Below are 18,470 nucleotides of genomic sequence, written 5' to 3' on the forward strand. Positions count from 1 at the left end.
TTATTCAAAGTCCTCGTTAGCACAAGTGTCAATTATCAGGAAAATCATTTTCTCAAAACCGCCAGGATCGCGTCTCTCGGTTTCAGCCACACGAGGCCCCATCACCACAGAGTTAGAGAAATGGAACCATTGCTTCTCCGTCCCAAACAGGAAACTTGTTTTATGCGGCATAAGTGGAATCCAGAAAACAAACACCTCACAACTTGAGAGTTTAACCAAAAAAACCACCTTCTTAATGGAGGCCCTGTCCCACTCGAACGGAGAGTCACCGCGGAAGGAGGTGGGCGGGCTGGAGTCCCCACCCCGGGCTGGGCTGCAGGCCCCAGTCTAGGGGTGGCGTGGCTGCAGGGTCTCGCGTCTGCGTCCGAGGCTGGACCGGTGCGCACGGGCCGCCCGCCCCTCAGGAGGAGGAGGGCCCTTCCCGGCCATCTAACCGGCCGCAAGGCCTCAGAGGGGGCGCCTTTGCCGCCCCTGGAGCTCTGCGCCGCCAAGGGTCTCTGGCTCCTAGGTCTTGCCTGAAGCCTCAGTCCAGCTTCCTGCTGCCGCACGGCCAGCGGCAACCGCACAAGGCAACGGAAGGTACAAGCAGTAGGGGTTGTGAAGTTTCACCACAACTTTGAGGACGTGTTAACCCAAAGATGTCAACAGATCCGTCAGGACCTCCTGTTCCGGGGTGAAGTCCTCCGTGCTGAGCATCTGTTACCAGGTGCAGAAATGGCCAACTTCCCACCCAAGGATGGCTTCTTACACCCCTCGCCCCTGCCTAAACAGGGTGGGGCGTGGGGGTTTCGGAGAGGGGGCAGGAGGAGACATTTTAAGGAAAATTAAGAAGCCGCTATCTGGTTTGATAGGTTTTGCAGCTTCTTTATAGCTTTGTGATTTTACTAATAACATCTGTCAACAGGGGAAGCCTGGGTAGGGATGGGGAGGCCAGCAGACCGGCCAGGAAGAACAGGGCAGGAGGCAAGGGAGCACTCCTGCCACCATGGGGTGCTGCCTACCATGTCCTCCACTCCTCAGACCGTCAGCCTCCGTGACTAGCTCTGACCCAGGCCCAGCCCTTAGGCAGCACTGCTCGACGAAGTGCATGTCCCGGTGACAGGAGGCACAGGAAGGAGGGGCTGGCGGGGCAGGAGAGACAAAGGGCCCATGCTGATCTTGAGGCTTCTTTGCCCCACCTCTGGCCAGGCCTGTCCTGCAAGCACCTCTCTGTCACCTAAGGAGACTGCCTCCTGAATTTCAGAGACAGAAACCTGCTTCTCCTTGAGCACCTGCAGTGAGGTGGTATGGACGTATTCTCAGCTCTAAGCTGCCAGGCCTGGGACATTGGCATCCTGGCGTTTTATCCCTGCTCAGGAGATTGAGACCCTTAGCCATATTCTTGGAACTCTGGGGTCTTCCTAGAGTATAACAAAGGATCAAGCTCTCAGTACTTTACAGTAAACTCAGGTGCTTCTGGCCACAGTTAATGGTCATTTGTTCACAGTGGATCAGCTGCTTAAGACCATGCCTCTCCCTGATGTCTCTGGTCCAGAGAAAAAAGCCACATCACCCCACAGCTCGCTTTCTGGATCTTCTGTCCAGTTGCCTGCCTGGGACTCGCCTTGGAAACATGACGTCTGCACAGGCAGGTTACACGGGGGCTCCCACACCACAGTGCATCCTGAAGTAAGGTTTTCAACCTAAGAAGCCTGTTCTTCAGGCTGACAAGCAGGTGGGTTTCTCAGGGGGAGACAGTGGGGATTTTCCAGGGTCAGGTTTGTCTGAAGGGTCTGGCAGGTACAGAGTCCAACTCAGGCTGGTAAAGGGCCATGACAATTGACACGGGATCCCAAAGGGCTGATGTCACTTTCCTACCATATGTCTCCAACAGAGAGAACAAGCATGGGAGACTTTTGACTGGACTCAGGCAATTCTTCAGCTCCTGGGAGTCATAAGCTACTACACTGGAAGGGCACCCGCAGCCTCCACACCAGCCTGGGATGGGATTTTCTCTCTAAGCCTCTGATTGTCTCTGAAATGGGACCCTGCTCCACCTCCCTGCTTTGTGATACTTGGCTGCAAGGTGCATTGTGACCACTGTCTGAGAGCCCACTCAGGGGACATGCTGATGGCCTTCTCCCTGTCTAGGAAGGTTGAACATTTTGTTTAATCAGAAACAAAGGGGTGGCAAAGAGGCAAAAATTAAAAAGGCAGCCATCCCCATGGGGACAGGCAGGGAACAGGGCCCATGGGACCCCAAAAGCAGCCTATGGTATCAGGGTCTTATATGGGGACCCCCATAAAGGAAATGAAGACCTGGCTCAGACTGCGGCCTGGGAGGCCCCAGCAGTGAAGCTGTGGACAACTCAGAGCTCCTGGAGCAGGTGGACCTCTTGTGACATCATTCCTTGATCCGCCTGCCAAGGCCCCGTCAGGCCATTTGGGGGTGGAATTTCATGCTGCATCCCCTGGTCCTACTCACCCGAGTGTTCCAGCCACGGCTGCCCTGAGATGGGATCCCTTAGGAAAGACCAGATCAGATTTGACTTTAGAGGGTTGAAGCCCCTCAACTGCCCTCCCTCTTGGGAGGTTTAATCAGAAGAATCCACCTGCCTTTCTGGCGAACCTAATCTCAAAGCTCCAGACCCTAAAGATAACCCTTAAAATGTGCTGCCTCAGAAACCCAAGAGGCGGCCAGTCACTCACTCAATAGGCTGTTCTACTTCAAGGTTCCAAACAACCTGTTAAAAGATTCCATGTCTTCTGCCTGGAGGAAAAAAAAAAAGTAGGCTTAAATGCCAGTTGTTGTTTAGGGTGATGAGTGAATCACATTTTTATTTACATTTCCAAGTCTCTCCCTGCCCCTGTGCTCTGGTCTGTGGTAGCTCCCACTGGGCTTAGTGCAGGCTCCGAGAGGGGTGGTGGGTGCTGAAAAACCTCTTCATGTGGAAAAGCAAACCCCAATCTCTGCAGGTCTGGCTTCTGAAAAGACAGTCACCTCTCCCGGGGTGTTCTGTGCTGTGTCAACATTCTCTGTGCTGTTGCTGCCCGGTGCGGGGTCGGGGTGGGGAGAGGGTGCCAGCACCACAGAGGGACACTATCCCAGTGACAGTGCTCCTGACTCCCAGGATGAGTGGAGACCTCCTGGGACAAGGTCTGCAGCAGACAGGGCCCCTCTGCCTGGGACACCCAGGCTGGTGCTGAGACACAGAGGTGAGGGCCAGGCGGGGGCTCGGGTGGTGCCATGGTGAGGGGTGCCGCCTAAGGATGGGCAGGGGAGGTGCACAGCACACTGTCCCTCGGTGAGACCAGCAGTGAGAGGGGCACAGGGACCGATTCCAGTGTGGCCAGGGAGGCTGCAGGTCATAACAGCGATGACTAACTTGGCTTCAAAGATGTGATGTCAAAGCCACGATGGCTGAGAGTGGCACCAATGCGCTGTGGCGGGAGAAAGTGCGGCCAGCGTTTGTTCGTACAAGAGGGTACTCTGGGAGTGGCTTGGCCAGGAGCTCAGTTTCATGGAAGGACCTCTTTGCCATGAAGCCTCCAAGGCCCTTACATAGCATATTTCTGTGTCCACTCTCTTGCTAGTTTGTTGTACCTGGAAGAAAAAAGTTACCTCATTCAAAACGGTCACTTCCTTGGCATGCAGAGTGGAGAACAGGTCTAATTCAGGGGACGGCTGCTGCCCTTGGTAAACATGGACGACTAATGAGCGGGCGACATAAAGAAGCCTGGTGTGGGGATGTGTCACTGGTGAGCGTAAACCCCTAACCTGGTGAGTCCTGGTAGTTCTCCACAACCGTCTGCTATAGAAAGCTCAGTAATGTGCCAAACCTCCTCTCTTCCTCTCTCCTGTCCTAGGACGTGGACATGGAGGATCAGGAGGGCATCCACGGAGGTCAGTTGGGAGCAGCCCAGGCTCCCCAGCACACAGGCTTGGGAGCCTCGTGCCCCAGAGCGGCCTGGTGCCATGGAGGGCTGCGGAAGCTTGCACCGGTGAGGGCTGGTGCTGTGAGGCTGTGAGACAGATATGCAGCCACAGAGGGCAATGAAGAAACCGCTTTTGGTATGTCTAAAGCATCTCATGACAAGTGGTAAAATAAATACAGTTTATAATCCAGTGAATTAAAAAGTACTTTATCATTCTGGAAAACTCAATGAGGGAAATAATGACATCTATAAAGCTTTCAAGATTAATGTAAGTTGGAAAAAACCACTCTCCATTCTAATCTCTTCAGACAGAAGAGAATTAATAAACTAAAAGACTCACTGGGAATGTTCCTTAGAAGAACCAGCAGTTACCATTCCCTGCCCCATCCTGTCTCATCCATGGAGACCCAGCACAGCTCACAGGCCGGGGCTCTGATGCCAGGGCCCTGCTAGGCCAGGCCCTTTCTCCCACAATGTCAGCGCTTCACCCTCCAAGCCATCCCCCTAGGCTCCCGCATGTGTGACTGTGCCTGGCCCAATGGCTCTACCATTCTGGGTCTGGTCATCAGTGTTTAAACAGAGAATTGAGGAGGCAAGGATAAACAATGGGGTACAGATAGTCTCTTCAATAAGTGGTGTTGGTAAAACTAGGCATATATATGCAAAGAAATGAAACTAGACCAATTTCTTACACCATATACAAAACAAACTCAAAATAGATTAAAGACTTAAATGTTAGACCTGAAACCATAAATTCCTAGAAGAAAACATAGACAGTAAACTCTTTGACATGGCTCTTAGGAAAATATTTTTGGATATATCTCCTTGAGCAAGGGAAACAAAAGAAAAAATAAACTGGGACTACATCAAACTAAAAAGTTTTTGCAGGGTGAAGGAAACCATCAACAAAACAAAAAGACAACCTACCAAATGGGAGTAGATATTCGCCAAGGCTACATTCTATAAGAAACTCATGTAACTTAACACCAAAAAAACACAGTCTAATTTAAAAATGAGCAGAGGAACTGAATAGACATGTCTCCAAAGAGGACGCACAGATGGCCAAAAGACATATGAAGAAATACTCAATACCACTAATCATCAGAGAAATGCAAATTAAAACCACAATGAGATACCACCTCACACCTGTCTGAATGCTTGTCATCAATAAAGGAACAAAAAAAAAAAAAAGTGTTGATGAGGATGTGGAGAAAAGGGAACCCTTGTGCACTGCTGGTGGAAATGCAGACTGGTGCAACCGCTGTGGGAAACTATGAAGTTCCCTCAAAAAATTAAACATAGAGCTGTCACATGATCCAGGAATTCTACTTCTGGGTATTTATCCCAGTAAAACAAAAACACTAATTTGAAAAGATATACCTGAGCACCCCTATGCCCATTGCAGCATTATTTACAATAGCCAAGATATGGAAGCAGGCCAAGTGCCCATCGACAGATGAGTGGATAAAGAAGGTGTGGTATATATACAATGGAATACCACTTGACCATAAAAAATAGTGAAATCTTGCCACTTGAGACAACATGGATGGAAATGGTGGATATTGTGCTAAGCGATATAAGTCAGAGAAAGACAAATATTGTGTAATCTTACTTATATTTGGAATCTAAAAAAAACAGATGAATAAACAAAAAAAATAAACAGGGGCCTGTCAGTAAAACAGCAACACACTGCTGGCAGCTGAGCCTCAATCAGGAAACTGACCATGGCTGTGTTCCTGCCTCGCCGGGTCTTGGCCCAGCCCTGGTGTCTCTGAGAAAATACTCTGGCTTACCCTGTAAACTTTAGAATTTAACCCAGAGTTTTCTTGTTAGATTCTTCTGAGTCCATTCTTGGCTGACCACTGACTTTGCTGACCTCAAGGGCAGGCTTGGCAATAATATTTTAGGGTTCGGTATCAGCAGCTGATGAGCTGCCAAGGAGGGTGAACAGCTTTTATCTCCTCTCTTCCCCGAGGCAAAGGGTATGTTCACGAGAGAGCCAGGTGTCTGAGCCCAGAGACACCTGCTCCATGGCCCTGGTACAGGCAGGAGGAAGTCTGCCACAGGCTGGTTGGCCAAGAGGCACCAGCTTAGGGTGGGTACCCCTGAGGCGCAAAGGAGCCCAAGGAGGGTGCGTACTTCTCTCTGTTGGCCTTGTAGGTGTGGGCAATCTCTGGCATCAGAGGGTCGTCGGGGTTGGGCTCGCTGAGCAGGGCGCAGATGGACAAGAGCACTGGGAAGAGAAACAAAGCGTGGTCAGCCACGAGGCTGCCAGGCGCCCGGGTCTGGTGAGACCCCATCCTAAGCTAGTGACAGAGTGAGCGCCTTCCCTGCCACATCCTGTCTTGAATTGTTCTGTTTGATGTCCCGATAGTCATGAAAGTATTCACTTTGCTCATCTATGGGCTGAACGGCAGTTTTGTGCCTCCTGCTCTAGGGAACCTGCGATCAACACACACCTCTGAGGTCTGGTCACAGGGGCTTGTTAGTCAGTCAGGAAATGGGGCCTCCGGACAGTCAGGCACGCGGGGTGGGCTCCTGCTGGACTCGCCCTGCACGCTCCCACTGCCTGTCCTGCCGGTGGCCGGCCCCACCTGTCCCCGCACTGGCCGTTGGGAGCTCTGCTCTGTCCGCTCTGCTTCTCACCCACCTCTGCTTATTTCTCGGGCTCTGGGCCCCCCTTTCCCTCGGACATACTTCTTCACCACCTTACCCATCCCACGGACACGATATTCATGCTGGTGCATCCAGGTTGAGCCCTTTCTTTCGGAAGTACCTGCATCTCTGAAGCCCTGTTGAGACTGGTGTCTTTAGCTGCATGCCCAGAGGCGTTCAGCACACTGCTTAGGGGGGATCGTTCTTCAAGACTGAGGCCCTGGGGTCGGGGAGGGGCCTGCCTCTCCTTCCTTCTGAGGCCTAACTCAGAATCCGGGTGGGACAGATGAACAAGTAAGGGAACTCAGAAGGCAGTGCAGTATTTGCCTTTCTTATTTCTAGAGAAACATGTTCATAAAACCGGTATTCTCTTCTCGCGCCCAAGCGACAGTCTGGCTGGAGCCCCCCTGCAGACATGGTCAGGGCGGGAGCGAGGTCCCCTATGCCCTCTCCCAGGAGCCGCAGGAAGCTGCCTGCTCGCTCGGAGCCTGTTTCCTCAGGCACGCGGGGCAGACACACTGCTGTGAGAGGCGCAGGTGCGGGGCAGGGCCTGCGAGGTGCGTTGGAGTCTGGCACAGGCGGCTACCTTCGGACACTGTCAGCGACGGAGACCACACGGACTGCAGGATGTCGAGGCAGATGCTGCCGTTGCTGTTGATGTTGGGGTGGTAAATTTTGGTCGTGAAAGTAACCTGCAGAGATGAGAGGCCTCAAGTCAGTCGGACCACAGAGACATTCTAGACCTTAAATCTAGACAGCGTCAGTCTGAAAAATGAACCAAGGAAGGCAGAAGTGGCTGCAGCTGGGCTATTCCTGGCTCTGCACAGTCCTGGGTGCGCTGGGCCCCCGCCCTGAATGCTAACAGGACACAGGCGGGGGCAGGCCCCCAACCCATTCTCATTCCAAACATGGGGGACTGACCCCACCTCCCCGGGAGCAGTGGCTCTGAGGAGCAGCCAGAGGGCAGGGGCGGCCCTGGAGGTCTCTCCTGAGGAATGGGGCTCAGGCTGGATGCCTGTTACATTATTAGCGACAATATTTGGCAGGGCCAAAACAAGTTATGACAACATAGTTTTTCAAGAACTTAGCCCAGGATATGCAGGGAAGGAAGGCTCTGTGCATGTGAGGTTTATCGTCTGTTACGAAATAATTTTCCAAGGAAGGGCCAAACTTGCAAAGCCTCTCAGGCAGTATCTGCCTTCTTCAGTATCTCTGGTAAAGAAGTTCACGCAACCTTGCCAGATTCCCTGGCAAGGAAAACAGTCAGAGAATTCGTGGGAAAACATCAACCTATTTTATCTTCTTTTCCTGTGGAAGGAGATTTTAAAAAGACAGAAACACTTCCTTCCATTGTCAAGGGTCACTCACATTTCATGTCACGTGTCTCTTAGTTAAAGTAATCCCAGCTCACAACTCTACATCCTCACCCCAGTACCAGCCACTCTCTTCACTGCCTTTGGGCAACCGGGATCCTGAAAACACCAACAGACAGACAGGCCTCCAGCCTGCTTAACAAAGATCCTCAACTGCTCGCTTGCTGATGAGACAGAGAAGGTAGAATATTACAACTTTATAAGACTCTGCAGGGAAAGGGCAGGGGTGCGTTAGAGACCAAGAAACTTGCGTTTTCAACCAAACCCCTGGAAGAGCAGGTGCACTCAAATCTGGCAGGGTTATTTTAGCATCTGTCCCCCTGCCCAGCACACCCTTCCTCCCTGCTGAAAGCTGGCAAGGTCTCTAAAATCTTGACCACATTTAACTGTGATTTAAAATACCGAGGCTCCTGGTGACCTCTGGTGGCAATGCCAGGGCAGAGCTGTGGCTGGGGAGCCCTGAGGGTTTTTTCCCTCAGCTCAGACACGAGGTGCACACAGAGCCAAGGGTGTGACTCACACTGAGCCATCAAGGCCACCCTCTGGGCATGAACCCTGAGCTGTGGCGCCCTGACACGGACTCAGGACTTCAACCTAAGTCTTGCCAAAATGCATAATCCTAGTCCAATCCTGAGAACACATCACAAACTCAAAATGAGGGACATTTGGCAACATAACTGGTGAATACTCCTCACAAGCAGCAAAGTCATAAAAGCCCAGGGGAAACTGAGGCAGACGGTGATGGTGAAGGAGACAAGGGAGGCGGGACAGACCTCTGTGCAAACAGGGAAAATGTGACTAGTATTGTCAGGCTGGCCCAGAGCTTTGTGGCCAACACTGACTCCTGGACCGGACAACTGTGCCCGCGCAATGAAGAGGCTGACGTCAGGGAGAGCTAGGTGAAGGATGTATGGAAACTGCTGTTTTTGCGATTTTCTTTAAGTCTAAAATTAATTTTTAAAAAAGTTTTAAAAATATAGGCTGACACATCCCGTACTTCTTGGGTTACCTGGTTTATGCTAGACACAGACAGCTATCAAAGACAGTTTCATGCTTATCCCAAAGAATTAAACCTGATCCTTAATTTTGATATTTTGCCAGTAAGTCTTCTGATAAGGGATTATTGAGAGCAAGTCAAACAGTTTGAAAAGAAATGTTAGTCTCCATCCTGCAATGACCAAGGACTCATTGCAGAACATTTTTGCAGGTATGAATGCTTAGATCTGATCCATGAACAATGCATTTTAGACTGGTTTAGAATTACCGGTAGCTTATTTTAAAGCAGAGGGAAAACAACTGAGCATGTTTTCTGTCTTTAGAATAGTTTGTGGAACTATGGTATAAAGATGTTTTCATTTGTTATTTTAAATATTGTACAGAACTATTATTAATGCTTTTTTTTGTAAAACCTTAAAAATTGTTCCGAATATTAAGAGTAAGTATATCAAGCAACAGTGTCTTTGGTGTAGTAGAGGTTGCTCTTTGTGCATCTGTATTCATTTTCGTTTTAAATATAAAATTTTGCTTTTGTTACAATTAATTTAAAATTAAATTAATTCAGTGCTAACCTATTGTATGTAAAAGAATACGCTTTGTTGGAAATAATGCCTTTCTTAGATTGTGGTTGTAGTTATCCCTGTTCCAGTTCTTAAAGTTCTTTTCTTAAAGACTTTATTTACTTAGAGATATGGGAAAGGAGGGAGAGAAACCTCGATGTGCAAGAAATACAGCAATTGGTCGTCTCTCTGCACCCCCAACGGGGGACCTGGCCCACAACTCAGGCATGTGCCCTGACTGGGAATTGAACCAGCGACCCTTTGGTTTGCAGGCCAGTGCTCAATCCACTAAGCCACACGAGTCAGGGCTGAAGCAGTTCATTTTTAACAAGTAAAAGCTTGTAAGCAAAAAAACAAAAAACAAATAACAAAACAAAACAAAAAAAGGCTGACACAGAGAGAGGACTCCTGGGCAAGATGGTAAAGCAGGTAAATGCTGTGCGTACCTCCTCCCATGACCACATCAAAATTTTAACTAAATTATAGAACAATGAGCCTTGAGAGCCACCAGAAGACTAGCTGGACAGAACTCCTACAACTAAGGACATAAAGAACAAACTACACAGATTGAAAGGAGCAACAGATGCAAAACGGGCTGGTCCACACCCAGGTGTGGCAGACGGGAATCGGGCCCCTCCTGAGGAGGGAGGGCCCCCAGCCTGGAGCACCTGTGCCAGGAAGAAGAGTCCCCACAGCAGCAGCTGTGAGACTCGGCAGAGGCTCCGTCCAGGGGAGGCAGAGGGAGGGCTGCTTTGGCCCAGGAGTCCCTGTCAAGGGCCCGAGCACAGACCGCTCAGTCACGAACACTGGCCCTGAGCTCCAGAGCGGGGGCAGCAGCTCTGGCTGCCGGGCGAGGGCCGCAGGGGCGGCTCTCTCTGGGACCGAAGTGCCGGCAGAACCCGCCGTTCCTTTGTTCAGCCCTCCCCTGCACAGCTGGCAGGTGCGCCCGGCACCAGACCTGAGTCTCTACCAATCCAGCCGACCCCGCTCTCACCCCTCCCTGGCGGTTCCCTGAGACCCCGCTCCGGCCAGTGCATGTGATCCGCCCACACCTCTTTCAGAGGCTGATCCGCACACACAGCCGGACTGGCCTGTGAAGCGCATGGAAACCGCAGACTGAAGACATACAGAGACACACACGAAATCAAGAAAAAGGAATACAAACACAACACTGCAGGAGGTCAACATACAAGAGAAGAGAGCAAGAAAATAAGGAACAGAAAAAACCCCCCTGCACAATCAATCAGAAAACAAGCAAAATGGCCAGAACCGTCGACCCTGGCAGGGTGGCTCAGCTGGTTAGAACGCTGTCCCTCACACCGCAGTTGCAGGTTTCATCCCTGCCAAGGCACATACGAGGGCCAACCTATGAATGCATACGTGAGTGGAACGACAAATCCATGTTCCTCTCTCACTTCCTCTCTCTCGCTCTCAAATCCATAAGTTTTCAAAAATTTTAAAATGACCATAAGTACATACCTATCAATAATTACTTTAAATGTGAATAAAGGCCCAAATCAAAAGCAAAATGGACATATATAAAATAGACTAGTAAACAGACATAAAAAGAATGAAATCCATTTGTGAGAACGTGGATGGATCTAGGGGCTTTTTAAATATAATTTTAAAAAATATTTTATTTATTTACTTTCCAAGTGAGGGAAGGGAGGGAGAGAGACACCAGTGTGAGACAGGGGTGTCCACTGGTTGGCTCTCACATGCACCCCGACTGGGGACCTAACCTGCAACCCAGGCCTGCATCCTGACCGGCAACTGAGCCTACAAGTCTTTTGCTTTGCAGGGTGATGCCCACCCCACTGACTGACACCCGTCAGGGCTCGGGATCGGGGCCGGGGGGGTGGAATTTGCTAAGAAATAAGTCAGGAAAAGAAAGTCAAATACCTATGATTTCACTTATAGGTGGAATTTAAAAAACAAAATAACCAGCAAACCAAAAACAGGCTCATAAGACACAGAGATCACACTGAAGGTTGCCAGATGGGAGGCTGCTGGGGTCTGGGTGGAGAGGACTGGGAAGCTCAGGCTGGTGGTTACGGAATAGCCATGGGGTTGTGAAGTCCAGCGTAGGGAACGTGGTCAGTGATGTTGTAGTAACTAAATACGGTGCCCGGTGGATACTAGATACATCAGGGGGATCCCTTCGCAAATTATATAAACGCTCTGTAAGTTATATAAACGTCTAATCGCTCTGCTGTACACATGAAACTAATATAGTATTGAATGTAACTGTAATTGGAAAAATATGTAAAAGAATTGGCTGATGCATCAGTTTCCTCATTCACAACGAGAATTGATATTTTTATTTAAAAATAAAAAAAATATAGGTACATGGTGGGGCAAAAGTAGGTTTACAGTTTTGAGTATGCAAAACCCACATTTAATCATGTATTATTATTTATTAAGTATTGTATTATTTTCCCTGTGAGCTGTAAACCTACGTTTGCCCCGCCTTGTATTGGTGCAGACAAAACCTGGAGCAGCGTACACCGGGCAGTTGCCTGTGGTCTTCTCTACCGGTAGGTTTACAGGAGACAGATTTCCATCCGCACACTAGTTCCCCAGTGTCCTAATTTTAAAGTAATCAACTCACCAGTTTTGCAATCAGGAACATAAACAATGTAAAGCGATGCGAACCCACGCACACCAGCGCCCGCCGCTGTCCCGCTGGCTCCACCATGGAGCGTCCCGAGTCGGCCTCGTCGCCTCAGCCCAGGGCACCCCTGTCACCGGCACCCTGCTCAGCCTCCACCGCGGAGCCTGAGTTCTTGGGCCCCCCCGGCCTCCTCCCACGCTGCGGCCCCCGGCATGCTCAGGGCGACCCCCGCCGCACGCACTGCCGCCCTGTGCTTCTCCTCGGCTCGGACCGCCCAGGCGGGACTGCTCCCTGACAAGGCAGGGCTCCTCTGGGCTGGCGTGGGGCGGGCAGCAGCCCTCCTGGGCCAGGGAGGTGAGCAGGCCCCTCCCTTCTCCCTCCTGTTGGTGGCACTGTCCTCCCTCGGAGACTCCTCTGCTGGGATGGAGAGAGTATGAAGGGAGGCGACTTGCCAGGGTCCTACTGACGTCCCAGGGTCCTGTGTGCTGTAGGGTACGAGCGACATTCCTGGGTTCCACCCACTGGAAACCAGTAGCAACTCCCCTGTGGCACCCGCCCCAGTTTCACAACGCCGAGTACCCCAGGGCATTGTCCGATGTCCCTGGGGCCCGGGCTGAGAACCCCTGTCCTAGGCGGACAGGGATGCAGAGGAAGGGACTCAGCTACAGCCGTGAAGGGCGCTGTCCCACCACGGCCTCAAGGGGAGGCCCCCGTCGCAGGGACTGACTGGAGTCCAGGGCATACCGTTCGGGGGCCTGTGCCCGTGCACCGGGGTGAGGGCCCTCAGGAGAGGTCCGCCTGCAGCTTCTGCGCCGGTGACTTCAAAGGCCCCTTTATCATACCCCCACCGTCCTCACCTTAGGCGGTTTGAATGGATAATCTGTGGGAAAGTGGATGTTCAGGAAGAAAATGCCTCCTTGGTAAGGACTGTCGTGCTGGAAGGACGAGACACAGAAGGCGGATTAGTGCGCACAGAAGTGCCCAGGGAGGAAGCGAACGGTGGCGCTCAGCAGCGGCTACCTACCGGGCCTGTGACCGCGGCCTGCCAGCGGAACCCTGCAAGACAAGAGAGGGCGGATGCCAGAGCCTCTCCACACGGCGTCTGCCTCTCCCCAGGAACCGCTCCTGACACAGCTGCAGCCCCGGGGCCTCCGGGTGCGCCAGGACTCCCAGCCTCCCGGCAGGTCTGCGCCCACAGTTCACCGTGTATCGCTGGGACGCCCGCAGGCTAGCACTGGCGGAGGGAAAAGCTCACAGACACATGCAGAAGGAGCCGGAATGCAGAGCTTTCGCTGTCCCCTCCTCTGCAGCCAGGGCATCAACATGTGTCAGTGTGCAGGGTACGGTCGCTTGGGAGGCTCCTCAGCGGGCGTGGCTGGAAAGGGGACCTGCCGTGCGGCTGACCTGGCTGTGCTCCTCTCCAGGGAACCCTGCCTTACGGCTCTGACGGCGTGGGGGCAGCCCAAGCTCTCGGACCTGCCCTGGGGTCCTGCCGCCTGTTCAAGTGCCCCGCAGACCCTCCCTTGGCAGCAGGAGAGGAAATCACCACGGCATGAGGCGGGTAAGTGCAGAGACCAACGGGGAGGCTTTCCAGACGCCTAGAGCTGCTCGAAGGCGGTCAAGGCCGCCCAGGACCTCCCGCAGCACTTGGAGAGAATCGTGGGGAAGAGCACACCTTTGCCTGCAAGTAGGCTGCCTGAGCTGACCGGACTATCACTTCTTTTACTTTCGATGATGATGATGATTATTATTTGCCAACTCATGCTAATTTTTAGCTGTGGTTGGCAGGTAGACGTACCTTTCCCTAAAAATACTTAGAATAGAATCCTTTATTAAATGGTTTTGATGATTAACGTATTAAAGACTGGGAGCCCATATTAGAAACTGCGGAGAAGTAGACAATAAAGGTGGTTCCTTCTGGTGAATAGGTTAGGAGCCTGTGGTCCCATTCAAGTCCTGAGGGCTGTCGGGGGCTAAGCAGGGCCTCGGGGTGTGGTCAGACGAGAAGGCCCCAAAAGAGAGGAAGAGAGAGGAAACTGCGAGGGCTGCGGGGAAGGGGCCGTTTGCCCACAGGGAGGCATGAACTAGCCCCGAAGGTGAGCTGTGTCCAAGGCTGCACGCAGCTCACCCTCAGAGGTCCTGAGTGGGGGTCGGGGGTTGGGGGGGTGGCCTGGATGCCCTGCGGGAAGGACCGCCTCTGCCCTGGGCTGCCGGAAGGGGAGCGCGTGCAGTGCAGACAGGCTGAGGTGCCGCTGGGAAGCTGGGCTGAAGCAGGATCAGCCCCACCCTAGTTTGGCATTGTCGTGACAGGTGATGGGAGAAACATGCTACGAAGACCTGCTATGACACTCGGGACGACAGCATGGATCGGGGACAGCAGCGTCAGGAAACAGAAGCACCACGGCCCCCTCGTTCATCAGCCGCCCCCCGCGCCCCATCCCCCCACCCCAGGGTCCGAGCCGCGGCCCCAGCAGGTGCCTGTGGCGCCCCCTCCCCTTCTCCTCCAGCTCTGCGAAACCGCCCCGTTTCACTGTGGCCGCACACGCAACACGGTGGGGACCAGAGTCACGGGGGTGGGAGGCAGTGGTGACCGCACAGAGGCATGGACCTCCTTGACCAAGCTGTGTGGGGGCCGATGGTTAAGACGGTAAACTTTGTTACGTGCATTTCAACACAACAAAAAGTAAAAAATAGGAAAATGTTCTCTTGGCCACTTTCAGGGAACCCAGGCTGTCCAGCCACCGCCCTGACAGGCCTTTCAGGACTCTGAGCAGCAACTCTGCACATTTCTACCTCCTCAGCCCCGTGAACCGCACTCCACCTTCTGTCTCCACGCTCTGGCCTCGTGTGGCTATTTCACACGACTGCAACCACACGTTAGTCCTTTTGACTCATACGAGTAGCATGTTTTCAAGCCTCACCCATCTGCAGTATGCGTCGGAAGTCCCTCCCTTCCTATGGCTACATGGTGCGCTGCTGAGTGCCGATAGCGCATTTGCTCACTCGCCCATCTGGGGGTGGGCACTTAGGCCTTCGGGGGACTGGGAATGAGGGCGCAGTGCATATTGGCACATGAGGTCTGTGTGAGTCCCTGTTTTTAAGTCTTTGGTGTCTGTGGAGGCCACCGCCCCTCTTTGACACCATCTCACAATTGAGATGAGGGAGAGCGAAGGTGAGATGGGAGCAGAATACACCCGTGGGGAGCCCACATGCGGGGCAGCGTGGCCTCGGCCAGTCAGCTGTAAAGGGGGGCGGGGGGCGGGCCCGTGCCCCACTGGGGAGGAGCGGAGGTGGGAGAGAAGCACCCGCACTGCCCTGCCCTTGGCAGCGGTGAGGGTCATGCGTTCTGCAGCAGCAGGTCCTCTACAACCAGCCCCATGACCATTTTTACACCAACACCACAAGTTTTTGTTGGTCGGAGGCACTTTGTAGAAGCCAACGTGCTTCGGGACGGGGTGGCTTTCTAGGGACCCAGTGGAAGGAAGTGGTGATTTCAGGCACTGTCTTGATCAGCCAGAGTATGAACTCAATGGGTCTAATGAAAAAGCAATTCACAAGCAAATGAGGGGAAAACAACAGATTTTCTTCAAAACACTGCAGGGCTAATAAAGTCGGGGGTCTGGGTTGAAAGCTCCTGTGATCCGGAGCCTGAAACATACTCACAGTCGTCTCCCACAGGTCCTGCGGAGCACTGGGCAGGCGGGTCCCTCTGCAAGTCAGTGAGTTCCTAGGACACGAGAAGTGGGCCCGAGTCGGCGTGTGCTGGGGTGCTGCTCTGCACTCCGCACCTCGTGGCCAGAAGCCACTCTCGGGGGGAGGGGCCCCTAGGCCTCAGGAGGGTGTTGGCTCCACGAATGCACCTGAGTGACCTGAAGGTCTGCTCTGGCGGTGAAGTCACCTGACAAGTATGTGTTACCATTTCTATCCTGTAAGTCAGGAAACCGAAATGTCAAGAGGTTAAGCTGCTTACCCCAGGTTGCAACGCGGAGAGGGCAGAACAGAGAGGCCTGCCTCCCCTGCAGCCGGTCCTCTGACCCACTAGGGGGCAGCGGCCGGGGCTGCAGCTCTGAGCTCCCAAATGAATGGCGGAAGCACTTACCCCCAAGGGAGTGCTCAGTTAAGGACAGAGCCCCTGGGCTTCCATCCTTCTCCCCTCCCACCAGAACTGCCGCTGGGTATGTGGCAAGGCCCAGGTCTCTGAGTGGGGGACTGAGGACATGCAAGTCGATCTGACACAGCCACCCCACGTACCCGCATCCAAAAAGGAACCCCCCAACTAGTTGCCTCTGTGAGATGCCGCTCCGGCCCCGACGCCCAGGTCGCCCTGGGCCAGCACGCGCCTCGGAGGCCAGGCCTTCGGGCAGGAGCTCTTGAACTCTCGTTCGCACGTACTGGCATGTTCCCTAACATTCTCCATCCTCCCAGGCTCCAGACAGATCTGGGTAAACTTCGTGGGGTTTCCGGAGAGGTTCTAAAGCACTGGAAGGAGGCACAGACCGTGGTCCATCAGGATGCAGGGCGACTCCTCAGGGGACGCAAACCCCAGGGTCTGGAGAACATGCACAGACTTGAAACCTGCCTGGTGACACCCCTTCTGCCTGAGCAGCCTGAAAATGAGCTCATCTACAGAGACCCTCGCGATCCCACCTGCGTCTCAGGGCATGCTGACCCTCCCGGTCCCCTCCCCCCACGGCCCCGCTCTCTGGGCTACCCCACAAATATTGGCCATGCAGGAGTGTTTACACCACAGAAGCCAGCAAGCAATACAAATCTGGGCTACGTTTTATTGGAGGGTTGGTTTGTAAACACCCACGCGTTCTCAGTATCTAATGTGTCCAAGTGGGTTGCCCTTGGTAGGCACATAGTAAGTAGCACTAGTGGTTGTCACAATAGAAATGAACTTGGGCAACAGCTAAGGTCACACGAGGGGACCAGAAGACACGCTTAGAGACGCAGTGCGGCTACAGAAAGCTCCGTGACGGTTCCTTTACTGCTCACGTCTGCCCTGTGCCCTCACCCCCCACCACCACGTACAATGCGGAGACCGGGGCTGTCAGGACAAACCCTGGCGAGGCTACGTGCAGAGCAGGACCCCGCTCACCCGGTTCCCCCGCCCCTCCGCGCGTTTGCCTGGGTCGTCTGATCTCTGGATCGCGTGTCCCTCTTTAGGGGTGTGGTGAATGGCTACTAAGACAAGACTTCCTGAAAGACTACGAGTCTCGATAGACGCCAACCAACACCGAGGAGTTTCAAATGCTAATTGGGATTTTAAGGCAGAACATTGTGATTTGAAAAATACAAGCGCAAACGTTCCTGAGCTTCCCTTACAGGAAACAGGTACCAAAGCGCAAGGGAACGCAGGTCGCAGGTGCGGCGCCAGCGCGCTGCCCCGCTCCTCTGGCCTCGCCCCGCGTTTTGCAAGGACCACGTGACGATGGCCCCCGGCCTGCCCGGCAGGACGCAAGCACCACGTGATGCTGGGCCCTCGCAACCCGCGCGCCGAACGCTGTTTAAAATTTATTTATTTATATACAAATACATATATAGCGGGGGGAGGAGTAGGGAGAGCGAAACATCAATTTGCAGTCCCACTTATCCGTGTATTCATTGGTTACTTCTGCATGTGCCCTGACCGGGAAGCGCCCGCAACCCTGGCGCTCTAACCGTCTGAACCACCCGGCCGGGGGGCCAGCCCCGCCCCCTTAAGGCTGCGCCAGCGGCGGTTCGGCCTCCCTCCGTGGCGTCTCCGCCAACGGTCGCTGAACGGCCGTGACCACCCTGCCCGCGAACTACGCTTCAGACTCGCAAGGAGCCTGAGGACCAGAGGGCTCCTGACCTTCTGGATCCGCTTCAGCGCCATCCTTTCCCCGCTACCGGGGACTGGGCGGCCAGCTCAGGGCTGCCAGAGGCTACCCGCTGCCGCCTCCGCCGCCGCCACCGCGGCGCACCGTTGCCAAAAGGAACGGCCGCCCGCGCGCGGGCGCCGCGGGGCCCTGTGGGCCGTCCTCCGCGTGGGGGCGCCGCAGGGCCCTGTGGGCCGGCGTCCGCGTGGGGGCGCCGTGAGGCGCTGTGGCCCTGCAGGCCGCGGGAGGCGGCGGGGAGCAACAGCGATCGTCAAGCGCCGGCGGGGCGGCGGCCGTGCTCTCGGTGCCCCCTTCCGGGCGCCCTCCCCGGCTGTCACGTAGTGGCTCTCAGCCCTGACTTGACCTTGAGTGTGTAAGTATTCACAGCCTTTTAAGTGCTAGGTGTCAAATGTATCCCAGCCGTTTCCACAGAAACACAGCGAACACCGCCAGGGACGCGGCGGGCGTGGAGACGCGCGTTTCCAGTCCTGTGCGACGGTTTTGGTGTGGCCTT

At 53.7% G+C, this 18,470-nt stretch overlaps 1 protein-coding gene across 1 annotated transcript; it reads right to left on the reverse strand.

Annotated features, from left to right (window-relative positions):
• Window positions 1–2,790: 2,790 nt before the first annotated feature.
• On the reverse strand, window positions 2,791–18,104 carry UBE2D4 (ubiquitin conjugating enzyme E2 D4 (putative)). Its single transcript, XM_054571420.1, has 7 exons — window positions 17,950–18,104; window positions 15,777–15,840; window positions 13,138–13,169; window positions 12,971–13,048; window positions 7,157–7,262; window positions 6,055–6,148; window positions 2,791–3,583 (listed from the first exon to the last, which is right to left on the reverse strand). Exons 1-7 carry the CDS (start codon window positions 17,971–17,973, stop codon window positions 3,538–3,540), a joined length of 444 nt encoding a protein of 147 aa, XP_054427395.1. The 5' UTR covers window positions 17,974–18,104; the 3' UTR covers window positions 2,791–3,537.
• Window positions 18,105–18,470: the final 366 nt, after the last annotated feature.

The sequence above is a fragment of the Pteronotus mesoamericanus genome, unplaced genomic scaffold (genome assembly GCF_021234165.1).
Source record: "Pteronotus mesoamericanus isolate MK-2021 breed Mesoamerican mustached bat unplaced genomic scaffold, CSHL_Meso_final contig_220, whole genome shotgun sequence".
Classification (NCBI taxonomy): domain Eukaryota; kingdom Metazoa; phylum Chordata; class Mammalia; order Chiroptera; family Mormoopidae; genus Pteronotus; species Pteronotus mesoamericanus.